Below are 22,384 nucleotides of genomic sequence, written 5' to 3'. Positions count from 1 at the left end.
TATTCGTTCTTCATTGAACAGTCTTGGCATATAGCTTTTCAAAGTCTTCCTTAAATGTTTTATAGCTTGGCAGTGGCAGTGTTTATACAACTATGTTGAAACTCATAAAACTATACATAAAGAATAAATTTTGCTGTATGTAAATAATACACTCAATAAACCTAACAATTAAAACTTCTCCTTTAAAGAAACATTCACATATTGCCTATGTAAGGATCCTACGCTTCACAAACACTATACTACTATTTGTAATAAAGATAAACTGGAAACCATCTGAATCTCTACCAAAAATAAGCTGAAGAGGGTTGCCTGGATGGCTCAGTCAGTTAAGTGTCTGCCTTCTGCTCAGGTCACGATCTTGGGGTCCTGGGATCAAGTCTCGCATCAGGCTCCCTGCTCAGTGGGGAGTCAGCTTCTCCCTGTCTCTTCCCCAGTTCCTGCATTTGTGTGCATACGTGCTTTCTCTCTCTCTCAAATAAATAAAATCTTAAAAAAAAAAAAAAAGCTAACCAGATGTAGTATAATCATAGGGTTGAATACCACAAACAGTATAAAGGAATAAGCTAGGTTTTATATGTTAAATGGGTAAAGTTCTATTAAGCAAAAATATATAAGTACCCAATGACTGACACAGAATGAAAACATATATGTAAAAAGACACAAAACCAAGCTATACAGACTCTGTGAATACACATATAAGTACCTAACGGTATCTCTTAAAAGTCTGGAAGAATCCTCAGCACACTGATAACACTCACTGCCTCTCAAGAGAGCAAAAACGCACCAAGACTGGACAGGGTGATCAGAACAGAGTTGAACTCTGTTATTTTTTCCCCCAAAGGGAAATCTATTCATTAATCACTTTCAAGATTAAAAATTAATAATGTGGAACGCCTGGGTGGCTCAGTTGGTTAAGCGTCCAGCTCTTGATTTCAGCTCAGGGTCATGAGATTGAGCCTACATGCTGGACTAGCACCTGCTTGAGATTCTTTCTCTCCTTTTCCTTTTGCCCCTCCCCTCACTTGCCCACATGCACGCATGTGTGTATGATCTCTCTCTCTCTCTAAGATAAAAAGATTAATAATACGTACCTTATGTGAGTTGTAAACAGAGGTTAAGTATGGAATCACAGCTTTTTAATATATGCAGACATTCATGCATACCTGCATCCAACCTACACACACACACACACACACACACACACACACACACACACAGAGCTGATCTTACCAATTGGGATTTTCCAAACTTTCCCGGAAGACAGACTCTTCCTTCATGGATGCATATTGAGTCCACGTAAGGCAGTGACTCCGTATAGCCATGTTTCTTTCCTGAGGATTGAGCCAGGATTCCTCTTCCAACTGGATACTAGGTACCTTTAAAATGCTCACCTGTCCAACAGAGAGTGGAACGCTCTCTCAACTGAGGAAGTGCAAGCTACCTAAAGACTAAGCCCAGACTTGCTTTCAGTCTTGGGTAATTAAGAGGACAAGTGATGCTCATATGCAAACGATGGCTCACCGATGGCTGTTGAGTCCCTGATAATCAAACACACCATGACCTTACTAAATGCTGGTGAGGACATGCAAATGGCCCAGGATTTATGCAGGCTGTATAGTCCATGGCCTCATTTCCCTAACTGCTAAACACTAAGCAAATTATCCACCTCCTTCTGTCTCCTCTAGGGCTGGTTATGGCCTTCTTAAATTGATGGATTCTAATTGGGCCCACTGATGGGCTCGCATGCAGCAGGACAATATCAGATAAAATATCTTCTTCATTTTAAACTGTCCGGTATCTCGAAATGTATGGTTTCCAAGGTGGAGGAGACATGGGAAACTACAAAGGCAGCATTGTACAAGTCAGAGGTGTCCTTAAATTATTTAAGAATTGAGATACCAGACAAAGTTGAATGCCTTTTTAAATAACAGATTCAAAGCCTGTATATAGGGCAAAGGCAGGGTATACACCCTGTGGAAAAAGCCAATGATAATTTGCTGCATACAGTGCAACACATTTTCCCATGTGGAAAATAAAATAAAGTTCTTTTTCCTTGTCACATCAGCTTTCTTTCCTACAAAGAATGTGACAGTCTTAATGCATGACCAGGAAGTGACAGAAGCCACCGTTTTGTCTACAAACAGCAAACAGCACAGCAGTGTAATCTGCAAGCTAATGGGCTTCTCCATCACAGAATCACTTCCAGGTTGAAACAACCACCAGAGACATCGTACGAAATGCACATCAAGATGCTCTCGTCTTATTTCCTAATGATTCTAAAAGGACTCTTGTCAATAATCCCACTATGATTTAAGTAATGTTATTAAAAATTCCCACTTACCTCTGCCAACCATCACCAGAGTGCTTAAGAATTTCAAAGAGAGAAAACAATTTGCTATCATGAAGATTTCATCATCAACACCATTATAGAAACACACACAAAAAGACTCACTGAGAGCACTGAGAACATTATACTCCCTGAAATAACTTATTCTCTGACAGTAAAATAGAAACTGAAGCTTTTATCTTCCTTGCTAAAGATGAGACTAAATATTTATCATCTGCCCATTTCTGATCATTCTTATCTAAAAGTCGTATTTAACCATGGACAGATGAGAAAAGCTGGTCACTTCATGTAAAATGTGCAAGGTATCTTTACAATAATTATAGACCATCTCTGTGTCCACTAAGAGCCCTCCACCAAAGAGAAGCAGAAACAGACAGGGGAAAAAACTATCTCTGGTGGCATCTGCCAAAACTGAGGTGGATATCAGAGTGCTTTCTCTCTTTGAGAGCTGTAAGGTACACCTGGGAAAGTTCTCACACTCCTGTACATCAGAAAATGCTGTCTCTTTCCAGGACTATGTGAAAATCACCCAAATCTGATTAAATTTTAAAATGAATTTACCTTCCTTAAAATTTCTGGAACCACATTCTGACAGACTGCAATCCTCTTTCTATAGATGATCCCTGTTGACACATCTAGAAACAGAAAATTTTTACACTCAAAAAAATTTTTAAGGAAATGTATCCTTGTCCTATGTCAATAAAACCTTTCATGTCGATGTCAATTTTCTATATGTAGAATTCCCAAAGAAAAATGTTTAAGTCAAAAATACGGTGTTCCTGACCACTATTCTGGGCCAAATCATTCCAAATACACTCATCTGTGATCGAAGAATAAGAGTAAGACAGCTAATTCACACTGCACATTCTGAAGTCAAGGATAAAGAATCACAAACCATTCACTGCTCTGGACTATCAATGTCAACCCTCCAATGACAAGGGCCAATGAGCCTTTTGTTCAACTTCAACAAAGAGAATGTTTTAACAAAGAATGGAGAATCTGATTCTGCCACTTTCTATACCAACCATGTTTTCAAAAACAGGCTTCTGGCTACAAAATTTTAAATCTGTAATTAATTTTAAGAGCCACACTCTTTACTCATAGGGAATCAGCTTCCCAGTGACTGGTACTATTCTGCTTTGGAACTAAGTTTCCAGAATAGCACCAATAAGGTAAAAAAACAAAAAATAAATGTGAATTAAGAAAAAGGGAGACCGGTTCAGAGAAAAAAATAACCCTTGAGTGTTGTCTTTTGCCCTGTAAATTAATGTGACTCAGCCAAGCTCCTACAGGTTTCTCAAAGCTCTGGCTAGAGCAGCCTTGAACACTGGTGCAAACACCCAGACTACCCAGAAGCCACTGCCAGGGTAAGAAGTGGGCTTATCTCCTTGCCTGCTGGCATTCCTTTAGCCATCCCATCCAAGGTTTGCAGCACACATACTTAGAACAGATTAGCCACTCCTGCAGGCAAAGATGCCCCCGTCAATGGTTGAAATTATAATTAATGTTTTTATATCACTTTGCAATGTGCACATCGTTCTCTCATTTGATCTTCACAACAAACTAAAAGCAGGATTATTATTATTTTCCCATTTAATAAATGAAGAAACTGAGCCTTCAAGAAGTAAGGTTATGCAGGTAGTAATCAGGGCTTGAAATCAGATTTCTCTGATGCCAAATAACATATCCCTTCCACACTGACTGCAGATATATGGGAGAAAAAAAGTTTTTTTTAAGGATTTTTTCATTAGAATTAGATTTTTTTAACTTAGAATTATGGACACGAAGAAAAGACCCTCAAAAGCAAAAGACAGTGTCGTGCTCACCAAGCAAAGAGAAGACTTCAGACTCATGTAATGAACACTGGCTTATCATATGTTCTCCCAGAAGGTCCAAGAGCATATCAGAAGTGGGCCTGGGTGTCTCCAAAGGCTTATATACTGATTCTGTGCATCACTAAAGCTTCCTGCATGCCCCAGTTCTCAAGTCCAAGCAAGGCCAGTGAAAATGCTTCCAGTGAAATACGAATGACAGCGAGCAGTGAAAACTCCAACAGTCTCATCTGGGAGTGAGTAAACATCTCCTATAAAGGGCCGGACGGTACATTTTTAGGTCTCGTGAGCCTGACAGTCTTATCACAACAGCTCAACTCTGCTGTTGTTGCAAGGAAGAAGCCATAGACAATTTATAAACAAGTGGTCATGGTTATATGCCAATAAAACTTTTTTCACAACATCAAGCAGGACAAGCATAGTTTGTCAGCCCCTGCTCTGGTGCATACGGAACCACACTGTCAAGTATAGTTCCGATTCCACAGTCTAATCACTTTAGAGTCAATTTTACATACGTGCTACTAATCACAACTGTTCTGCCATCTATAAAATGATACATGAATATATTATAGGGATACAGCCATGTGATCTTGGGCAATTTGTTTAACCTCTCCATACCTTGGTTTCTTCCTATATTAAATGGGAGTAATAACAACACATACACCATATATTAGTCTGAAGCTTAAATGAGTTAATATGAGTGAGAGTGCTTGGCACATACGAAGTGCTCAGAAATGTTAGCTATTACTACTGTCATCAGTTATTAACTGAGAGTGATAAGAGCACATTAAGCAAGACTTCTGCTGCTGTGTCAGGTACTCTTTTCTAACACTTCAAATACAGAAATACACCTGTTTAAAAAGTAACAGGCTATACACACATACACAAACACCTTTAGAAAAATCAGTATCACTTAATGATCACCACCGAAGTGAGGTACACTCAGAAAACTTACCTCTTTTTTCCTCCACGGTTTTTACAGAGATGACATTTTTATCCATGGGGTTGGGATACTAAATGAAAACACATAAAGAAGAATTACCGAAGTGAGTTCTTTCCCAGCAGCCACAGTTCTCTGCAGGAACAGTACATATTTCTCAAGCAACCTCAAAGGCCCATTTTCAGTCAAGACTCATCACTTCACTACTTGGGACTAGATAAGGAAGAGGCTATCATCAACGGAACCGGTAGAAACCCAAGAAAAAGGTATAAACCCAAGAAAAATGTTCTTGAGATCCAACCTAGCCCTGGGCAGAGAAGGGAGGGTGAGCTTAACTAGGTTAATTACGGAACCAGAAATGGAGGGTGTCCCCTGTGCCATGCCGTGTGCCACATGCTCTATTTACTTACACCATCTTGTTTAAATCCCGAGTGACCGGGTCACGTGTTATCATTGTCTCTGTCAGAGATGGAAACTGCACGAAGATCAGAGAGTCTACGATCATCCAGCTAGTCAGTGGGAGAGCCGTGAAGTTAAACCAGGCCTAATACAAAGTGAATCTTTCCCTCGAATCATATACCACAGCCTGGCAGCTGGGCTGGCATCACAGGAGAACAATTATAGAAGTCATCTACTCCAGGTGCTCAATAAATCGTTTACCTATTAATTCCCCTGAAAGACAATTTGGATATAACAAGGCTGAAAAAAAAAAAAAAAAAAAAAAAAGGCTACCACTTTGTCCTGGCAGTTTACATATATTATTTCAGTTTAATTCTCAAATTAAAACCATGAGGTATTTGCTGCTTTTTCCCTCTCCCATGTGAAAAATAAGGCCCAGACAAACTAAGTAGTTTGCTCAAAACCACCCAGCTAAAGAGCTCCGAGACTAATTTACCCTCAGATATTCTCTACTGCCTTCTAAGCCTGCCTACCTAACCTATCCTTAAATCTCCTCAGAATTACTCAACTATAATCCTTTCTATTGCTCCAATACAAAGAAAAAGACTTCCGGAGTGGAAGTGACTTCCTCCAAGCCATAGGACAAGGTGGCCCCTGATCCGAGCCTGCTGATCACCCCTTGCGCCCTTTCTCTAGAAGCTCACACTGCTACATGATGTGACCAAACCTAAAAAGGAAATTATAGGCAGTCTCATCCAAGACATCACGAAGTGCTGAAGGGGGATGAAAGCAATGAAGAGGATGACAGACAGGGGAAGTCTTTGGAACCCCAGGGAAGTGGTATGCGTAACTCAGTGTGGGTCTCCTCGTCTCACAGCAGCTACCTATACACGCACATGTGAGCATGAGTGTGAGAGAGAGAGAGGTTGGTTAACTGGTCTTCACAGAAAAGGGTCGACTACTTTCACACATATTAAAGGTATCTGTGGCCTCAAAAGACACTGAATGAGAACACAGGTTCTGTGAGAACAGGAATACGATCTAGTTCAGTCACTCCTCTATCCCTACCACTAGCACAGCGTCTGGCACATAGCAGGCACTCAATAAATTTTTGCTGAATGAATGATCAGGAAGATGAACCTCGCTGGCCTCAGGGGTCAACTTGGAAAATAAACCTCACTTTGCCTGGGGACCTATCTATTAAGAGAATCCAGAGGGTGCGTCCTCAGCAGCCTTGACACTTCATTGTGCCCCGTGCCATAAACTCTGTCATTCACACTTCCCTCCTGGCAACTGCCATCTTGAGAACTTGTCACAAAGTGGATTCTTAAGTATTCATTCACTCATTCGTTCCTTCATTCATTCATTTTTTTGCTCCAGGAAAACATGCTCAAAACTACAATGACAGCTTTCTTGAAGTTTAACCTTCAAGTAACATCCACTAGGGAGGGTCAGGTTTAGCTACTCTGCTTCTCGGCAAAGGGCCTGACAAAGCACCCCTGAAGCAAGGAAAATATGTAAGCCTTACAGATCCCCTGAATTATGTGCGGGTTTGTGTGCATGAATAAAAACTTTCATACTAAGGTAAAATGAAAGTCTGAAAGTATTTCCTTCACAAGTCCTAGTTTGCTCATTTTGTATTCATCAATACTTCCTGACCGAATACTACAAATATACTATAAGTTGTAGGAAGATTACTGAACTAAATTACGGAAGGGATGTGAAATACAATCATCAGAGGAGGACAGTAATAAGTTTTAAAGTTCGGATTACTTCACTAAGTTATCAGTGAAATTCCTAAAGACTATAAACTCAGAAACTTCATACTTTTACATAATTTTAAGATTTCTTAGTAGGCCAAACAAAGGGCACTGACTGAAACAATAATGAAAATTCTCTATTCTTTCTTCAATTAAGAGGTTTTGAGTACCTACCATGCCAAGCACAGTTCCAGGCACTGAGGATGTAGTAAAGAAACAAACAAAACTGTAGCCCCTTACAGAGTTTCCATGTTAGTTGGGGAAAACAAACAAAAAAATAAACATACCAGGAGAAAAATCCATCAGATTAAGGGACAATTGGAAAACGGGAAATTATGGAGAGGGGTCACTGTAAAATACCAAAGGGTCACCCGTTAGACAATGCTTGTAAACAACAAGTGATCCTAAACAATTCACTTTAATAAAATCATCTGCACGGTTCAAGTCATTTTCTCACCCAACTACTTTGGGGAGTTGAACAGACACAAGCCTCATGTTTCCACATGAGAACGGGAAAAGAAATGAGAGGTTTATTTACAATAGCTAAATACCATGACGTGAAAGGCATATATTCTAACTTTTTTAAAATTAACGATTTATTGTGCTGAGGCTCCCCCTACCTGGCATTACTTGAAATGATCTAACGCCATCTTGTGGTAACTTGAATATTCATGATTTAGTTCATGAACCTTTTGAAGTCAGATAATAAGGGGTTGAGAGAGGGAAGGCTCTCAGAGACGGCGATCACCAGGAATGCCAATTTGAGAAGACAGGAGGCGGTGGACAGGTTTCTCTGGTCACCTTTTTAAACACGGTGTGACAATGGAGTGGATCAGGCTCAGACCATGGAAGACTTGGTGAGCATCCACTGATCTACTGCACTGGGTATCAGAGGCCATCCGGCATTATCCCATTTAGTACTTCCCCAGAGGAGTAAGCCCACTATTACTAAGACAAGAAGTTTGCGCTAAAAGCAGAAATGGCGTAAAGCCTGCACACAAGCAGAATCACAAAGATTTCCCAATCCCCACTTCTAACCAGCAACTCTCATAGAAGCAAAGTGGTCTAAACACCCAGATATCTGCCAAAACTGCTTGCCACCCCAAGACCTGGCTCAGTGGGCCACAAACTGTAGTGGCCTAACAATTACCACGTGGCGCCACGTACATTCGCCCTGCATGCCATATATCCTGGGGGACCTCCAGTATTTTCCAAGGTATATTTCACTTCATTTTGAACTTACTTATGATCTTATTTCCTTTACAGAATGTATAAAAGGATCCTTTATCTTTCCCCAAGATATAAATCTACTGCAAATATCACAGTCTAACAAGGGTAAAATGTAGACTTCTCTACAATGTCATACACTTTGCTTTCATTTCCTTTTACACATTGAAAGTTTAAGAGGCCCCAAACTGCAAAACACTGGATAAAAAAGAAAATCTATATTAAGACAAAGAACTATGAAATGTGAAAGGCCAAGAAATTGAGTCCATCTAATTACAGGAATAAAATACAATATATTTATGGAAGGAGCTTCCTGAAGATACAGTTATTCACCTTTCTTATTTACAAGGGGAAAATATACAAGCTTTCATAAAGCCTGCTATTAAGAGTAAGGAGTTTTTAAAATATCAACTTTCCAAAAAGCTCAGAAGTTAATGCCTGCCTTTTATAATACCACCTCCCCCCAAAAAGAGTTAATGACCTCAGAAGGAACCATTGTTTCCCAACTTTCAAATGGCATCATTCAAGAAAGCACAAGGAAGGGGCGCCTGGGTGGCTCAGTGGATTAAGCCTCTGCCTTCGGCTCAGGTCATGATCTCAGGGTCCTGGGATCGAGCCCCGCATCGCATCGGGCTCTCTGCTCCGCGGGGAGCCTGCTTCCTCCTCTCTCTATGCCTGCCTTTCTGCCTACTTATGATCTCTCTCTCTGTCAAATAAATAAATAAAATCTTTAAAAAAAAAAAAAAGCACAAGGAAGCAACTGAGCTGACAGGTCTATATGATTAGTCGTATAAAGGTCAAGCAGACCTAAAATAAGTCTGTATATTAACATTTCTGTTTTATAAGCACCATGAGAATCTTTGCTGCTTTCAAAAATGCATGTGCAAAGGGGTGGAGCTGCTGGAGAGACCTGGCCTTGAGCTAAACGAAGAAATCACCATGAACTGCGCCAATTTATTTTTTTAAGATTTTATTCATTTGGGGCGCCTGGGTGGCTCAGTGGGTTAAAGCCTCTGCCTTCGGCTCAGATCATGATCCCAGGGTCCTGGGATCGAGTCCCCGCATGGGGCTCTCTGCTCAGCGGGGAGGCTGCTTCCTCCCTCTCTCTCTGCCTGCCTCTCTGCCTACTTGTGATCTCTGTCATCTTTAAAAAAAAAAAAAGATTTTATTCATTTATTCGACAGAGAGAGAGATCATACGTAGGCAGAGAGACAGGCAGAGAGAGAGGGAGGAAGCAGCCTCCCCGCTGAGCAGAGAGCCCCATGCGGGGACTCAATCCCAGGACCCTGGGATCATGATCTGAGCCGAAGGCAGAGGCTTAACCCACCGAGCCACCCAGGCGCCCCAGAACTGTGCCAAATTAATGAGCTACACGCAACAGTGTATCTTAGTGGAAAGCAAAGCTAATTTTATACCAAGATCAAGTGAATCATTGATTAATCAAAATTTCAATGCTCAAGGACAAAACATATTTAAGTCAATAAATTTTTGAATGGTTGTTTCTTGGCCTTTCAGATCAGCAGGAGAATGAAGTAGAAAGAGCAAAGGACAAGGAGCCAAGACGTACAGACAGTGATGCTGCCATCTGTGAAGCCAGGGATACCCAAGGCCCATCTGGCTGAGATAAGTTATGGTTCTAAACAAAGGCCAAGGATGTCACATCACCATTATTCATTCAAAAATGTCCTAACGGGGACACCTCTGTGGCTCAGTAGGTTAAATGTCTGCCTTCAGCTCAGGTCATGATCCCAGGGTCCTGGGATCAACTCCTGCATCAAGCTCCTTGCTCAGCAGGGAGCCTGCTTCTCGCTCCCTCTCCCTCTGCCCCTCCCCTTTCATGTGCACTTGCTCACTGTCTGTCTCTCTAACAAATAAATAAAATCTTAAAAAAAAAGTCCTAATAATTGGCAATGACATAATGAAGTTTTTGTTGTTGCTGTTTTAACATATAATGTATTATTTGTTTCAGGGGTACAGGTCTGTGATTCATCAGTCTTAAAGAATTCATATAGTCAAGTTTTTAGAAGGAAACAGCTTACAATTAGAACATAAAGGAAAACCCTCCTACCTCAATGTTAAATGCATAATAAACCAAATGCGTTTAAAGATACAAAATCTACAAAATAACTGACCAGTACCATGATCCAATCAGACAAAAAAAAAAAAAAAAAGAAAGAAAGAAAGAAAAAGAAAAGAGAGAGGAAGTATCCCATATTGCAGGAGACTAAGACATGACAACAAAATGCAATGTGGGGTCCTGGACTGATTCTTAGATCCTGGACTGGAAAAATGACATGAGTGGACGACTGTGAAATTTCAGTAAGGTCTATAGGTGAGTTAACATCCTATCAATGCTAATGCCCTGGTTTTAAAAGTGATACACTGGTTTAGGGAAGCTGGGTAAAGGAATTCTTCCTCTGTTTTGCAGTTTTTTGTAAGTCAAATGGTTGCTGACCCTTGAACAACACAGGTTTGAACTGCGTGGGTCCACTTCTATGTGGGGTTTTTTTGTTTGTTTGTTTGTTTGTTTTTTTCAGTAAATACAATACAGTACTATATACGCATTTTCTCTTCCTTACAGTTTCCTTAACATTTTTTCTTCTCTAGGTTTCTTACTGTCAGAATACAGTACATAGTGTATATAGCATACAAATGTGCTCATCGACTACTGGTGATACGGGTAAGGCTTCCAGTCAGTGGCGGGGTCCTCATAGTTAAGTTCTGGGGGAGTCACAAGTTACACAGATGCAGAGTTTAAATTGTGTGGGGGCCAGGGCCTCTAAAACTATGTTGTTTTGGGTCAAGTGATTTCCCAGTGAAAAGTTAAGAAATAAAAGATAAAACGAAAATGAGAATACAGAGTGCTGAAAACAGAATGAGTTTTGAATCCGAGAGACCTCAGTTTGAAGCCCACCTGTGGGAGTCTTGGGCAAATTACTTTAATCTCAGCCTGCCTTAGTTTCATCTGTACAATTGGGGGGGGGGGATCCATCTCAAAGAGTTGTTAGAGAAATTAAAGGGAATAATGTTATACAAATGTTATATAAAAATAATGTTATTAAAAATAATGTTATATAAAGCACCAGGCCAGTGCTCAATAAACAGTAGAGGTTTTTGCTGCTAAAGAATGAAACCAACATTTTTAAAACTTAGTTTCAGGACTTCAGTGCCTATCTTGCAATTCACTGTGGTGTGGCACTGAGTATATGCCTAGTATCTTCCTGGAAACCAAACAGATTTAAGCAATGACTTAAAAATTATTAGAAGATATTTCTTCTTTTCCATATGTAAAACTTCGTATGTTCATGCTTTATTGATTCAAAGTCCATGTGACAAGAACTCCTGACACATTCCTATTAGCATTAGGAAAGGCATCATGTCAGAGAAGCAGGAGGACTAGAGAGAATATTTACTTTTTAAAAAGGCAATAAACTCTAAGTACTCTAAAAGCTGTCACAGATTTATAATTAAGATATGGAGTGCCTGGCTGGCTCAGTCAGTGAAGCATGTGACTCTGGATCCGGTAGTGATGACTTTGAGCCCCACAGTGGGGTAGGGATTACTTAAAGATAAAATCTTACAAAACAATTCGATCCTTGCCCCACACACTATGTCTGTAATATGGCCCTGAGAAAGCATTCATGATAAAAATTAATGTATCTCCCTCTGTCCCCTGGACAGCGAGCTCCTTGAGGGCTCAGGCCATGTTTTATTTACGTCCTCATCTCCCAAGGGCAAAATGATACACAGACTTATTATAAATGTCCACTAGTAGACATACGAAAGTTTCACTATTACTGCTTTGATAGTTAAAAACTACCCGAGTTTTTTTAGACTGATTAAGCCACAACCACCACTATGTAAGTTTCCAAGCACACCTTCACGTCATTTAAACAACAGTTAAAAAATAAGTCATAATTCAAATGTGCACCATTTATTCATGCTATTTCTTTTCTTTATTATTCCAGGTTGGTGAAGATTTCTGCAGACTACTTCTCTCAGCTTTTTATTTTCATATTCATAGAATCAATGTGAGAAATTATTGTTGTTAGTATTACTATCAAGATTTTTACCAAGTACTTTAATGCACCTACTGTGTGCCAACATGAAGTAGGTTACATGCAACTACGTGTGTTAGCCACTTAATTTCCCCCAACAGTGCCAGAAGACAGTTACTATTATCATATTTTGCAGAAGAGGACCCTGAGGCAGAGAAAAAGAACTGACTTGCCCAAACTCACACAGCTAGAAGCGTTCCGTCCCCCCGTCTGATGTCAGAGCCCATGCTCTTTCCATTTGCACCATTCTGCTTCATGTCGTACCTAATCTTCTTCTAGCAGGATTGAGGATAGGAAGATAAAAGAAAGACTATTACAGTGTAAGTAAAAAGATAAATGACCATTCCGTTAAACTAGCCCTATAATTTGTCAAATCATTTATTTTGGAAATATCAGTTTCCAAATATTTCAGGATTTTTTCAGGAAGAGATGTTCCCCACAAGTGGCAGATTTGCAAGGGAGAAAAGATAGGATCAGAAATGGAAACATTATTAATTACCCAATCAACTTTCTACTCTAAATGGAAATAGCCATTCATAAATCCCCTTTATGAGTTTAAGGGTAAACACTCAAACCATTTTGTTCAGCACAGCAGGCTCCTGGCTAGAATAAATAAAAACCTGAGGCCACTGTGTTGAAGCAAAAAGAAATTATTTTAACCTGTCCATTTTATTATAGGGCCGTAAGACTGAACCCCACACTAACTTCCATCTGAAATTACACAGGGCTAAACTCCAGAGTGGTGCATTTTATTCACTCACTCCACAAGATTTGTTAAGCACCTACTATGTTCTAGGATCTCTTTGGGTGCTTGGGATGCATCAGGAACAAATGAGAGATCTCTGCCCATAAAGCTTACACCCTATTCACAAAACCTGCTTTGCCTACAGCACAGAAAGAAAATCAACACAAACAACTCTATAGTATAGTATAGTAACTTCTCTGGCCTTAACTGAGTATAAACAAGAACATCCAGTCAACACAAGGGCCCTTAGAGTCCTTTTCAATTACTTTAAATTTTAGGTAGACAACACTGAAGAAGTGTTTGAATCCAGCTCATGAATGCAAACACAGCAAACAGACCCACGTAAGCTTGCAGAGATGAGTGAGCTCCTGGCCTGCACGGACACAACCTTGCCTGCTCTTTGTAGGTGGTTTTAAGTAAAAGGAAGGAAACAACTCTAAGTGGTAAGAGCTGGAAAGCTAAGAGTCATACAAAGAAACCTAATGCACTGTCAGGTGCACCAGCAATATAGTGCATGCAAACCACAGTTTAGCATCTGATGAATAAACCATTTTGGGTTTCACAGCATTCCTCCATAAGGGTTCATTGAGAAACACTACATTCCATGAACAAAGAGTTCTGTGGTGTTTGTTTTCAAGGTGCCACTTAGCTTTGAAAGCATGTAGCTAATATTTTGCCTGTGGTATCCAACAGGCAGGTGTAAGAAGAGCAAACATTCCTCAGGTTTTAAAAATAGTAGTATATAATAACTTGGAAGGCAAGTCCTAACATACCAAAAGACGTAGATCAGTAGACTCTATTTAAAATAGAACATCCTCAGTGCTGAAACAGCTTCAAACATACCATTGTGCAAAATCAGATTAAATGCTTCCAGAGATCCTCATATGATTGTTCCTTCTGCCAAGTGCCTTCCTTTGAAAAAAAATACATAAAGACTAAAAGAAAAATAAAAGTATATTAACCCACAAAGATCATTCCTACTACCTTACACTTATAAAAAGCTTATGCTTCTCAAATTCGCACACATTTGATCCTCACAACAATCCTGGGAGACAGGTGAGGTACGTGGCATTATTGCTTCGCAGACACGAAATTAAGGCAGTAGGGTTGTCGCAGGTCAGCAGGCACAGGTCTACAGCCACCTAGTAGAAGGAGCACTGAGACACAGCAGGAACCACACTTAGGTCCCCACACCCAGGAACTGGGTAACAAGCCACAATAACCCAGTTTTCTAGCCCTGCCAGCAGGTACTGCTTGCCATCAGAAACTAAGACTGGATGCCAAGAGGTGCAAGCTCCAAACACCACCCCCACACACACACTTCTCAACTGGTCTGATCCACCTCAGACACTGTGCAAGCCCTCCACCTAAAAGGGATGCTTGACTGTAAAAACCAAACCAATCAAAGCCAAGGTGGACCCCCACTGCTGACCCCTTTTCAGTCAAATCCTCCTTAAAACCCTCCCAGACCTTTCCTTGGGGAGCCAGACTGCAGAATCTTTATTCTGTCTCCCTGTACTGGAGCATTAAGCCCTGATAAAGCCTTGCCTGGAACACCCACTCAGCCTCCAATTCTAGAGCTTAGACAGCCCAAGAGCCTGAAATAGCCCCATTTCCTGTCCACTAGCCCCACTGACTGTGAGTTTGTGGAGCCCACCACCCAGATGAGACCTCTTTCTAATTTACACAAGGCCCAGTACAGACTGGTGAAAACTGTGTCCCAAGGCCACCCAAAAACCACTTTTAATGGGGAAAGCACAAAGATTAGAATCCAGATCTACTAACTTCCAGTTCATGGCTTCATGTAATGTAAGGTGAAATGCTCACAGTAAGTATATTTACTGATATCTCATAATTTACTGACTCACACAACCCCTCTGAGGCATTGTTTTGTAAATAAGAAGAACGAAGTGTGGTGTCACCCATAGTGTTTGCATTGTCCCATTGCTAGGCCTTTTCTGAAAATATTCTTTCCCTAGCCCTACCTTCCAAAATATCCTATTTACTATGAGCCTGTCACCTGGCCAAGTGTTTTGTAAGAATACTAAAACACTGTGACTGAACGCAGCTCTGTGCTGTGAATGACCTCACCTGTAAATATATGGCACACAAAAACCAGCCAGCTGAGCCCAGTCAACCCACAAAATCGTGAGACCCAAAAGTTTACCACTGGTTTAATTCACTAAGTAATAGGGATGATTTGTTATATAGCAACAGAAAACTGAAACACTGTATTATCTCACCTTAGCACACATCAATACTATACCCTTACATCAGGCACAGAGGGTCCCAGATAAATAAACCCTGAGAAAAGACTAGACAAAAGAACACTGGGATGTGATGAAGAGCACAGCAAGGATGATTCTGGAATATTTTTTCCCCTCAATAATCATCTGAGTGCCTATTATGTGGTAGGCCACACAGCCTGGAGATGAGGGATTGAGACTTTGGATTCAGATGTGAAATCCTGGCTTCCCAACAGCTGGCTGTGGAAACTTGGAAAAGTTATTTAAACTTCTTTGAACCTCAGTTTCTCTAGGTAGTGAAATGGAAATGGGCCTTAAATCCTTCCCACAGCTGCTGGATGAAGTAAACCGGATAATGTATGAAAACACTTCCTCCCCCTCCCTTCTTCCTTAAGAAACTCCTATATACACTTCAGCCATCATTTGACAAAGGCCACTTTTTCGGGAAAGCCCTTCCCAACGACCACCCTGGGAAACTTTAGCAGGACTTCCCTGCTATATTTGGTCCCAGCAACGTGAACTTTCTCTGTATAAATACACATCACCAATTGTAAGTATGTGCTCATTAGTTGTTCATTTATTAATGTCAGTCTCCCCGACTAGAAACCATCAGCTCCATGAGAAGAGCGTCTATTTGGCGGGCCCCAGCACTGAGCCTGGCACACAGGAGAAAAGTATCTCTAAACACCTGCTGAATAAAAGAAAAGCATTTAGCCCAGAAGCATGACCACACGCAAAGTCTTCTCTAAAAGAGAGCTTGGCATTGTGCTATGTGCTTCTTCAGGAATGCGTCCTCCCCCAAGAAGCTTAGTCTCATGAGGAGAAAAGGTATGTGCAGAAGTAACTATCCAACACTGGAAAAGATGGTCAGTGATGCCTAGATCAAGTGCTCCCCCAGTTCTGTCAAGATGGAGATCAGCTCTTGATAAGGATAATCCAGAAAGGCATTCCAAGGGAGCAGTGGCATTAGGGAATCCACACTCCAGTCCTAATAAAAAAATGGAGTATGGACTGTTTCTCCTTTGGGCCCAGAAGTCTGGCCTAAGGCAAAGTCTCCACCAGATCCACAATTCATGCTCTCATTCATTTATTCATTCATCATTTACTGGTTTTTACTGAGCACCTACTAGGTGAAAAATACAAACAATCTGACATGGGGGGCGGGGGCAGGGCTCTATGGCAACACCATGTTAACCAGTGTCCTAATCAATCCTTGCCACCTGGGTCCGGAACTGCATCACCCATAGAGGTCCCGGCCACTTAAAAAATTAACTTCTCCCAGCCTGTTTTGCTTCTGTATTATTACATGGGGCACATTGCCTGGTGGCTGCTGCCAAGGCAAATAATTCTTGCAAATCTTGCTTTAAAAAGTGAACGCTGGGGGCGCCTGGGTGGCTCAGTGGGTTAAGCCTCTGCCTTCAGCTCAGGTCATGATCTCAGGGTCTCTGGGATCGAGCCCCGTATCGGGCTCTCTGCTTGGCAGGGAGCCTGCTTCCTCCCCTCTCTGGCTGCTGCTCTGCTTACTTGTAATCTCTCTCTCTCTCTCAATCTGTAAAAAAGAAAAAAAAAATTAAAAAAAAAAAGTGAACGCTGAAGGGGAACCTAAAATGCCTTCTAATACAACACTCTTATCTTAGATGAAGAAAGCGAGGCCTAAAAGAGAAGATGACCCTTGACCAATGAAGTAACTAGAGTCAGCGACAGACTATACAGTTCAGGAGTCTCAGCTCCCAGGCTTGGGTGCTCTGCATTTCTCAAGAAATTTCCTATTCTACTGCCAGGAGCACAGTCCTAGGAGGAGCCCCTGGGATAAAGAGGACCACTGAGCAGTGAGCCTGGGGTGCAGTTATAGTCGTACGAACAACTCTAACATTTTAGAGGCCTAAACACCAGTCTGAGCACTTACTTACATGAATTATCTCACTTGATTCCTCACAACCAGCCCTTTCCATTAGTACTTTTATTTCCCCCATTTCACAGATCAAAAACATTAAGGCACAGGGAGGGTAAGCTACCAGCCGCAAGTCCCACGGCCGTTTCAAAAGATACTAAGGTGGTAGAGCAACAGTGCTGAATAAACCAGGGTGATCGATCGCTTCCACTGCTCCCACTGGCTTGTAATTGGGCGGGGGGGGGGGGGGGGTCCATGATGTACTACAAAGATTGACAAGTCACTTGCAACCTCAACCAGGCTCCAGAACGTGCATTCCCTAGGACTGTGGGGCAGGATGTGAACGTGCTGCCGCGCACGGAGCCTTCCCCGCACCCCAGGGAGCGGTGGGGAGCCTTCGAGGAAATGCACTTGCACCCACGCCCCGCACATCCCGAGGCAAAACCCGCAGCTGGTGCGCGAGAGCACGAAATCGGACTCCCGCGGGTGCAAGGGAAGGACCAGGGGCAGATGGCGGGCGCCCCAGGACACGGACGGCTGGGCCGGGGTTCGGGGTGGCTGGGGGTAACGCGGGCGCGGCCCGGGCAGGAGGGGAGGGTACCTTGCGGAGGAAGCTGGCGACCACCTGCTCGAAGGGGTACTTGTACACCTGGCGCACGTCCACCGTGACCCCCATGCCCACACGCCCGGCGCCGGGCTCTGCCGCCACCGCGGGAGCCCACACCCGCCCCGCCAAAGGGGCAGGGCAGGTTTTTTTCCCTCCCTTTTCAAACTTTGGAAACTTTATTGTCCTCCCGCAGGAACAGACGGGCAGTCGGGCCCCGCCCCCTTCCGCCACAGCAGGGTGTGGGAGGAGGGCCTCGGGAGGCGGAGGCACGGCCTCACTGGTCTGGGCCCCGCAGGCGCCGGGAGTGGCCCGCTCCGCCCAGGGCCGGGAGCCACCCCCCCCAGGGCTCTGAGGCCTGGGCCTCTGGAAACTTGCTTTTTTGTTGTCACCTCGCCTGAGCTTCTTCGGACGCAGCAGCCCTAAGAAATGTGATCATAAATACAGAAACTACCCGGCCTCCAAGTCTGGGTTGTAAGATAACCCTCCTCCGTGTTGCTGAGTCCCATGTGACAAAGGTGAGCAATTGCATGACACGCATGACCCAGGCAGCTGCCTCAAAAGCTTTAAGTTGGGCCCATATACCCTGGGAGTGTTCAGGAAATAAAGAACTCGCGACTTAGCATGTCTGACCCTGTAAGGGAATTCCTATGCTCCTCAAAGTTGAAACACCACTGAGCAAGGAACAAAGGGACATGGGAAAAATCTGAGTACTTTTCACTGGACTGCACGGATTTTCCAAGATCGAACAAGTAAATTCATTTATTCAGTAAGTTACTCGACCTATCACTCGACCCATCACATCTACTTTGTGCCAGGCGCTGTGGTAGGAACTGCACATTCTGTAGTGAATAAAGTAAGGTCCCCGCTGGCAAAGAGGATGGGTGAGCCAGGCAATCTGACGTCCAATAAACAAAATAGGAAAACAAACAGAATATTACGGGGATGGGGCGTGATTTTAGCTAGGATGAGTAAGGTAGTTCTCTGAGGTGGTGACCTTCACGTTTAATCTCGCCTGCTACCGACGTGGAGGCCAAGAAAATTAAGGCCATCCCACCTCAGGTTTAGCCTCAGTGTTAAGTACAGCCATTTCAGACCCCTGTGCCCAAGGGCTGAACTTTCCCCTACTTTGCTTTAGTTCCAGGAAGCCCCACACTGCTTTGGTTTCAGAGCCCCCCACCCTGCTTCAGTAACAGGAACCCATAAATACCCCTGCCTTAACTAGGCTCTGGATCCAAGTCCCTACTCCACTGCATCGAGTATACTTGGGCCCAAGCTTAAGCATGTCACGTTGATGAAGTTCCGAACCTAAGTCAGGTTCCGTGGAGTGAGGTTTGGAGCCAACGGCTAAGAAAGAATTCTTAAGACGTCTCTGGTGCAAAATGGTGGTTTATTAAAGCATGGGGACAAGACCCATGGGCAGACGGAGATGCAGCTGCCGGGGGTTGTGAGGGATGGCAGGTTATATACCCTGCGGTTGGGGGAAGGTGGGGGAAGGAAGTTTCAACGGAGTTTTCATATGCTAAAGAGGACCTACCAGGTGCTGGGAGTATCCCGGAGGTCTTCAGGCTTGATCAATGTTGTCCATTAACATCAAGATAGTTGGGAGATTCCTGGTGGTGTCACAATCCTGCTATCAAGCATCTTTGTTAGTGACATTTTGGTTCAGAAGAGATTTAACTATTTTATATTTCCTTCTACCTCAGCCTCCTTCAGTTTTGTGTATGGAGGGGAGGGCTTGAGGAACTGAGTTATTTGCCTCTGGAAATTATCAATAGCACAAGGTAACTTCTTTGTTTGTGGATCTCTAGGACATTTGTAACCCAAGGGGAACTATTTGTTTCTCGTTTAGGGTGGTCAGGGGTGCCTGAGGAATGTGGATGGAGAGGGGGTGGCAAGGTGCCAGCTTTTGCTTTGTCCTCAGCCAGCTTCCTGCTCCCTCATCAACCTCAGGGTCCAAGTCCCTACTCTGCTGTGTCGGGTATACTTGGGCCCAAGCTTAACCTTGTCGAATAACCCCTCGTGTGATTGCATCGGTGCTTGGCTCCTTGGTGGTCTCTCAGACGCGAAAACTCGGGCATAACAACCGACACACATAGTCATAGCTGCACTGCAAAACCATACACTTGGGTAAATCCAGCTTCCCATTACTCAGGGCTTCTCTCCTACCACTGCAAGAGACTAGAGACAAATACGCACCCACCCTAACAGCCCTGCTTTCAGATTCATAACCACTAACCTCAAGCGGCCTTTTAATGGTGCTGGACCAAAAAAAACACAAGCAAACTACATTTCTCTCATCCACTAACTGTCCCACAGTCTTCTCACCTCAACACCCCCAACACTTCCTTCCCAGCCATATTCTCAGGTGACTACCTTGCTTCCTTTTTTACTTAGTAAATAGGAAAACGCTCTTGACCACATCTGTCTACTCACCTGTCCAAATGCCCTGCCTTCTCTTCTGTTCCTGTGAGTGAACTGTCCGTGCTCAGTTTCAGGCCATTCTCTCCACTGGTCCACTGAGCCGTCCAGTGGACTCACAAATGGTTAACATACAGCTCTCCTTCTGAAAAACCACCAACACAAGGCCCTGATACCTAATGTTACAGTTACTGTAAACATTCCCACCACTGCCAATTTCAAACTACCAAAGTGATGTCAGTAAACACGGAAGTGGGAAAGACACGTGCAAAAATGCACTCGCGTGTGGTATTTCTACCATCCACATGCAGCAGACATGACAGCAAGAACATAGGTAATGGAGCCAGTGCAATCTTGAGAGGGAACAAAGCGGGAAGTACCACAAATTCTAGATTTCAAGATACACTACAAAGCTATCATAATCAAAATAGTACAGTACATACACTGTTGGTGGGAATGTGACTTGGAGCTGTCACTGTGAAAAACGGTACGGAGGGTCCTCAAAAAGTTCAAAATAGAACTGATGAGGGAGCAGGAGGCTGGCTGAAGACAAAGCAAAAGCTGGCACCTTGCACCCCCTCTCCATCCACTCCCCTCGGTAATATGTGTGACATTCCTCAGGCACCTCCAACTGCCGTAAAACAGAAACAAATAGTTAGCTTGCAGAGATTACAATCCTGCAAGATAGGAATCTCCCCCTTGGTTTACCAATGTCCTAGAGATTTACAACAAAGAAGCTATCCTAACAATAGCACAATTTCCAGAGGCAAATGACTCAGTTCCTCAAGCCCTAAATAAAGTTAAATTTCTTCTAAACCCAAATCTCACTAAGAAGGACACTTGAGTGCTCGCTTCGGCAGCACATATACTAAAAAAAAAGAAGGACACTTGATGGGAGAAATGTGAAACTTTATCTCTAGATCTCCAAGACAGTGTTGAGAATCATTCCCAAACATATGGCCCACTAATATACAACTAAAGGGTCTCACAAGAAGATTTTTACTACTAGTAATAAATAACCTTTCTCCCAACAATAGTTAGTCCCTCGAGGTCCTGGAGACCTTGCTTCCAAAATTCCTTAGAGACTAACATCATCCCCTTTGTTCTCACCTACCCAACTCCTGTGTATATAACCAACCACTCTTCACATCCCCGGGGCAGCAGTTCTTTCTGCCCACGGGTCCTGTCCCTGTGCTTTAATAAACCACCATTTTGCACCAAAGATGTCTCAAGAATTCTTTCTTGGTCATCGGCTCCAGACCTCAGCCCACCGAACCTCACCTAGGTTCTAGAACTTCATCAGAACTACCTATACCATACGATTCAATAATTCCACTATTGAGCATTTACCCAAAGAAATTGAAAACACTAACTCTAAAAGATATATGCATCTCTATGTTTATTGTAGGATTATTTAATGATAACCAATAAATGGAAGCAACCTAAGTGTTCATCAATAGACAAATGGATAAGGAAGATACTGTGTGTATCCACACATATATATGTATGTATACATATATGTATATTGTAAGGACCTATTATATTTTATATTTTAGCTAGAGGCTTCCATTGAGGTTAAACAATAAGCTTGTTCTTTAACCCTTAAACTGTCCCTGCTGCCCTTCCCCCAGGGGACTTACTTAAAAACAAGTCCTAGAAACCAGCCTCAGGTAACAAGGCACAGATACAACGATGGGTCAGGCCAGGTGGAGACATCCGATCAGCGGGGGGGTTGCATACTGTCTCCCCAGTTACCAAGGAGTATGGGCCCCGCCCTTTGCGAGCCTTTTGGGTGCCAATCCTAACCAAGGTGAAAGTGTAATTCAATTGGTCACCTAGCAACACTGTGCAGTTTTCTCTGTGTGTTACAATTTCATTGGCCACCTGTGCGTGGCCAGGCCCAACCGCATGGCC

General features: G+C 42.8%; 1 protein-coding gene across 2 annotated transcripts in view; it reads right to left on the bottom strand.

Moving 5' to 3' along the window:
* PRELID2 (PRELI domain containing 2) overlaps positions 1-18,197 on the bottom strand; it is a 66,306-nt gene extending 48,109 nt beyond the window's left edge. Inside the window, exons 1-5 of one of the 2 annotated variants that reach the window (XM_046000884.1) lie at positions 18,047-18,131; positions 5,530-5,818; positions 5,135-5,192; positions 2,909-2,982; positions 1,231-1,391 (exon numbers count right to left, since the gene is read on the bottom strand). In XM_046000884.1, coding sequence (XP_045856840.1) covers positions 1,231-1,391; positions 2,909-2,982; positions 5,135-5,180 — 281 coding nt within the window. In that variant the 5' untranslated portion in view covers positions 5,181-5,192; positions 5,530-5,818; positions 18,047-18,131. Of the gene's footprint in view, positions 1-1,230; positions 1,392-2,908; positions 2,983-5,134; positions 5,193-5,529; positions 5,819-18,046 lie in introns of both variants that reach the window. The other variant, XM_046000883.1, reaches the window with a different exon arrangement.
* Positions 18,198-22,384: the final 4,187 nt, after the last annotated feature.

This window comes from Meles meles, chromosome 3 (assembly GCF_922984935.1).
Source record: "Meles meles chromosome 3, mMelMel3.1 paternal haplotype, whole genome shotgun sequence".
In the NCBI taxonomy this organism is placed as follows: Eukaryota; Metazoa; Chordata; class Mammalia; order Carnivora; family Mustelidae; genus Meles; species Meles meles.
Note: the sequence above shows the minus strand (reverse complement) of the source record. Positions and strands in the feature narration are given on the sequence as shown.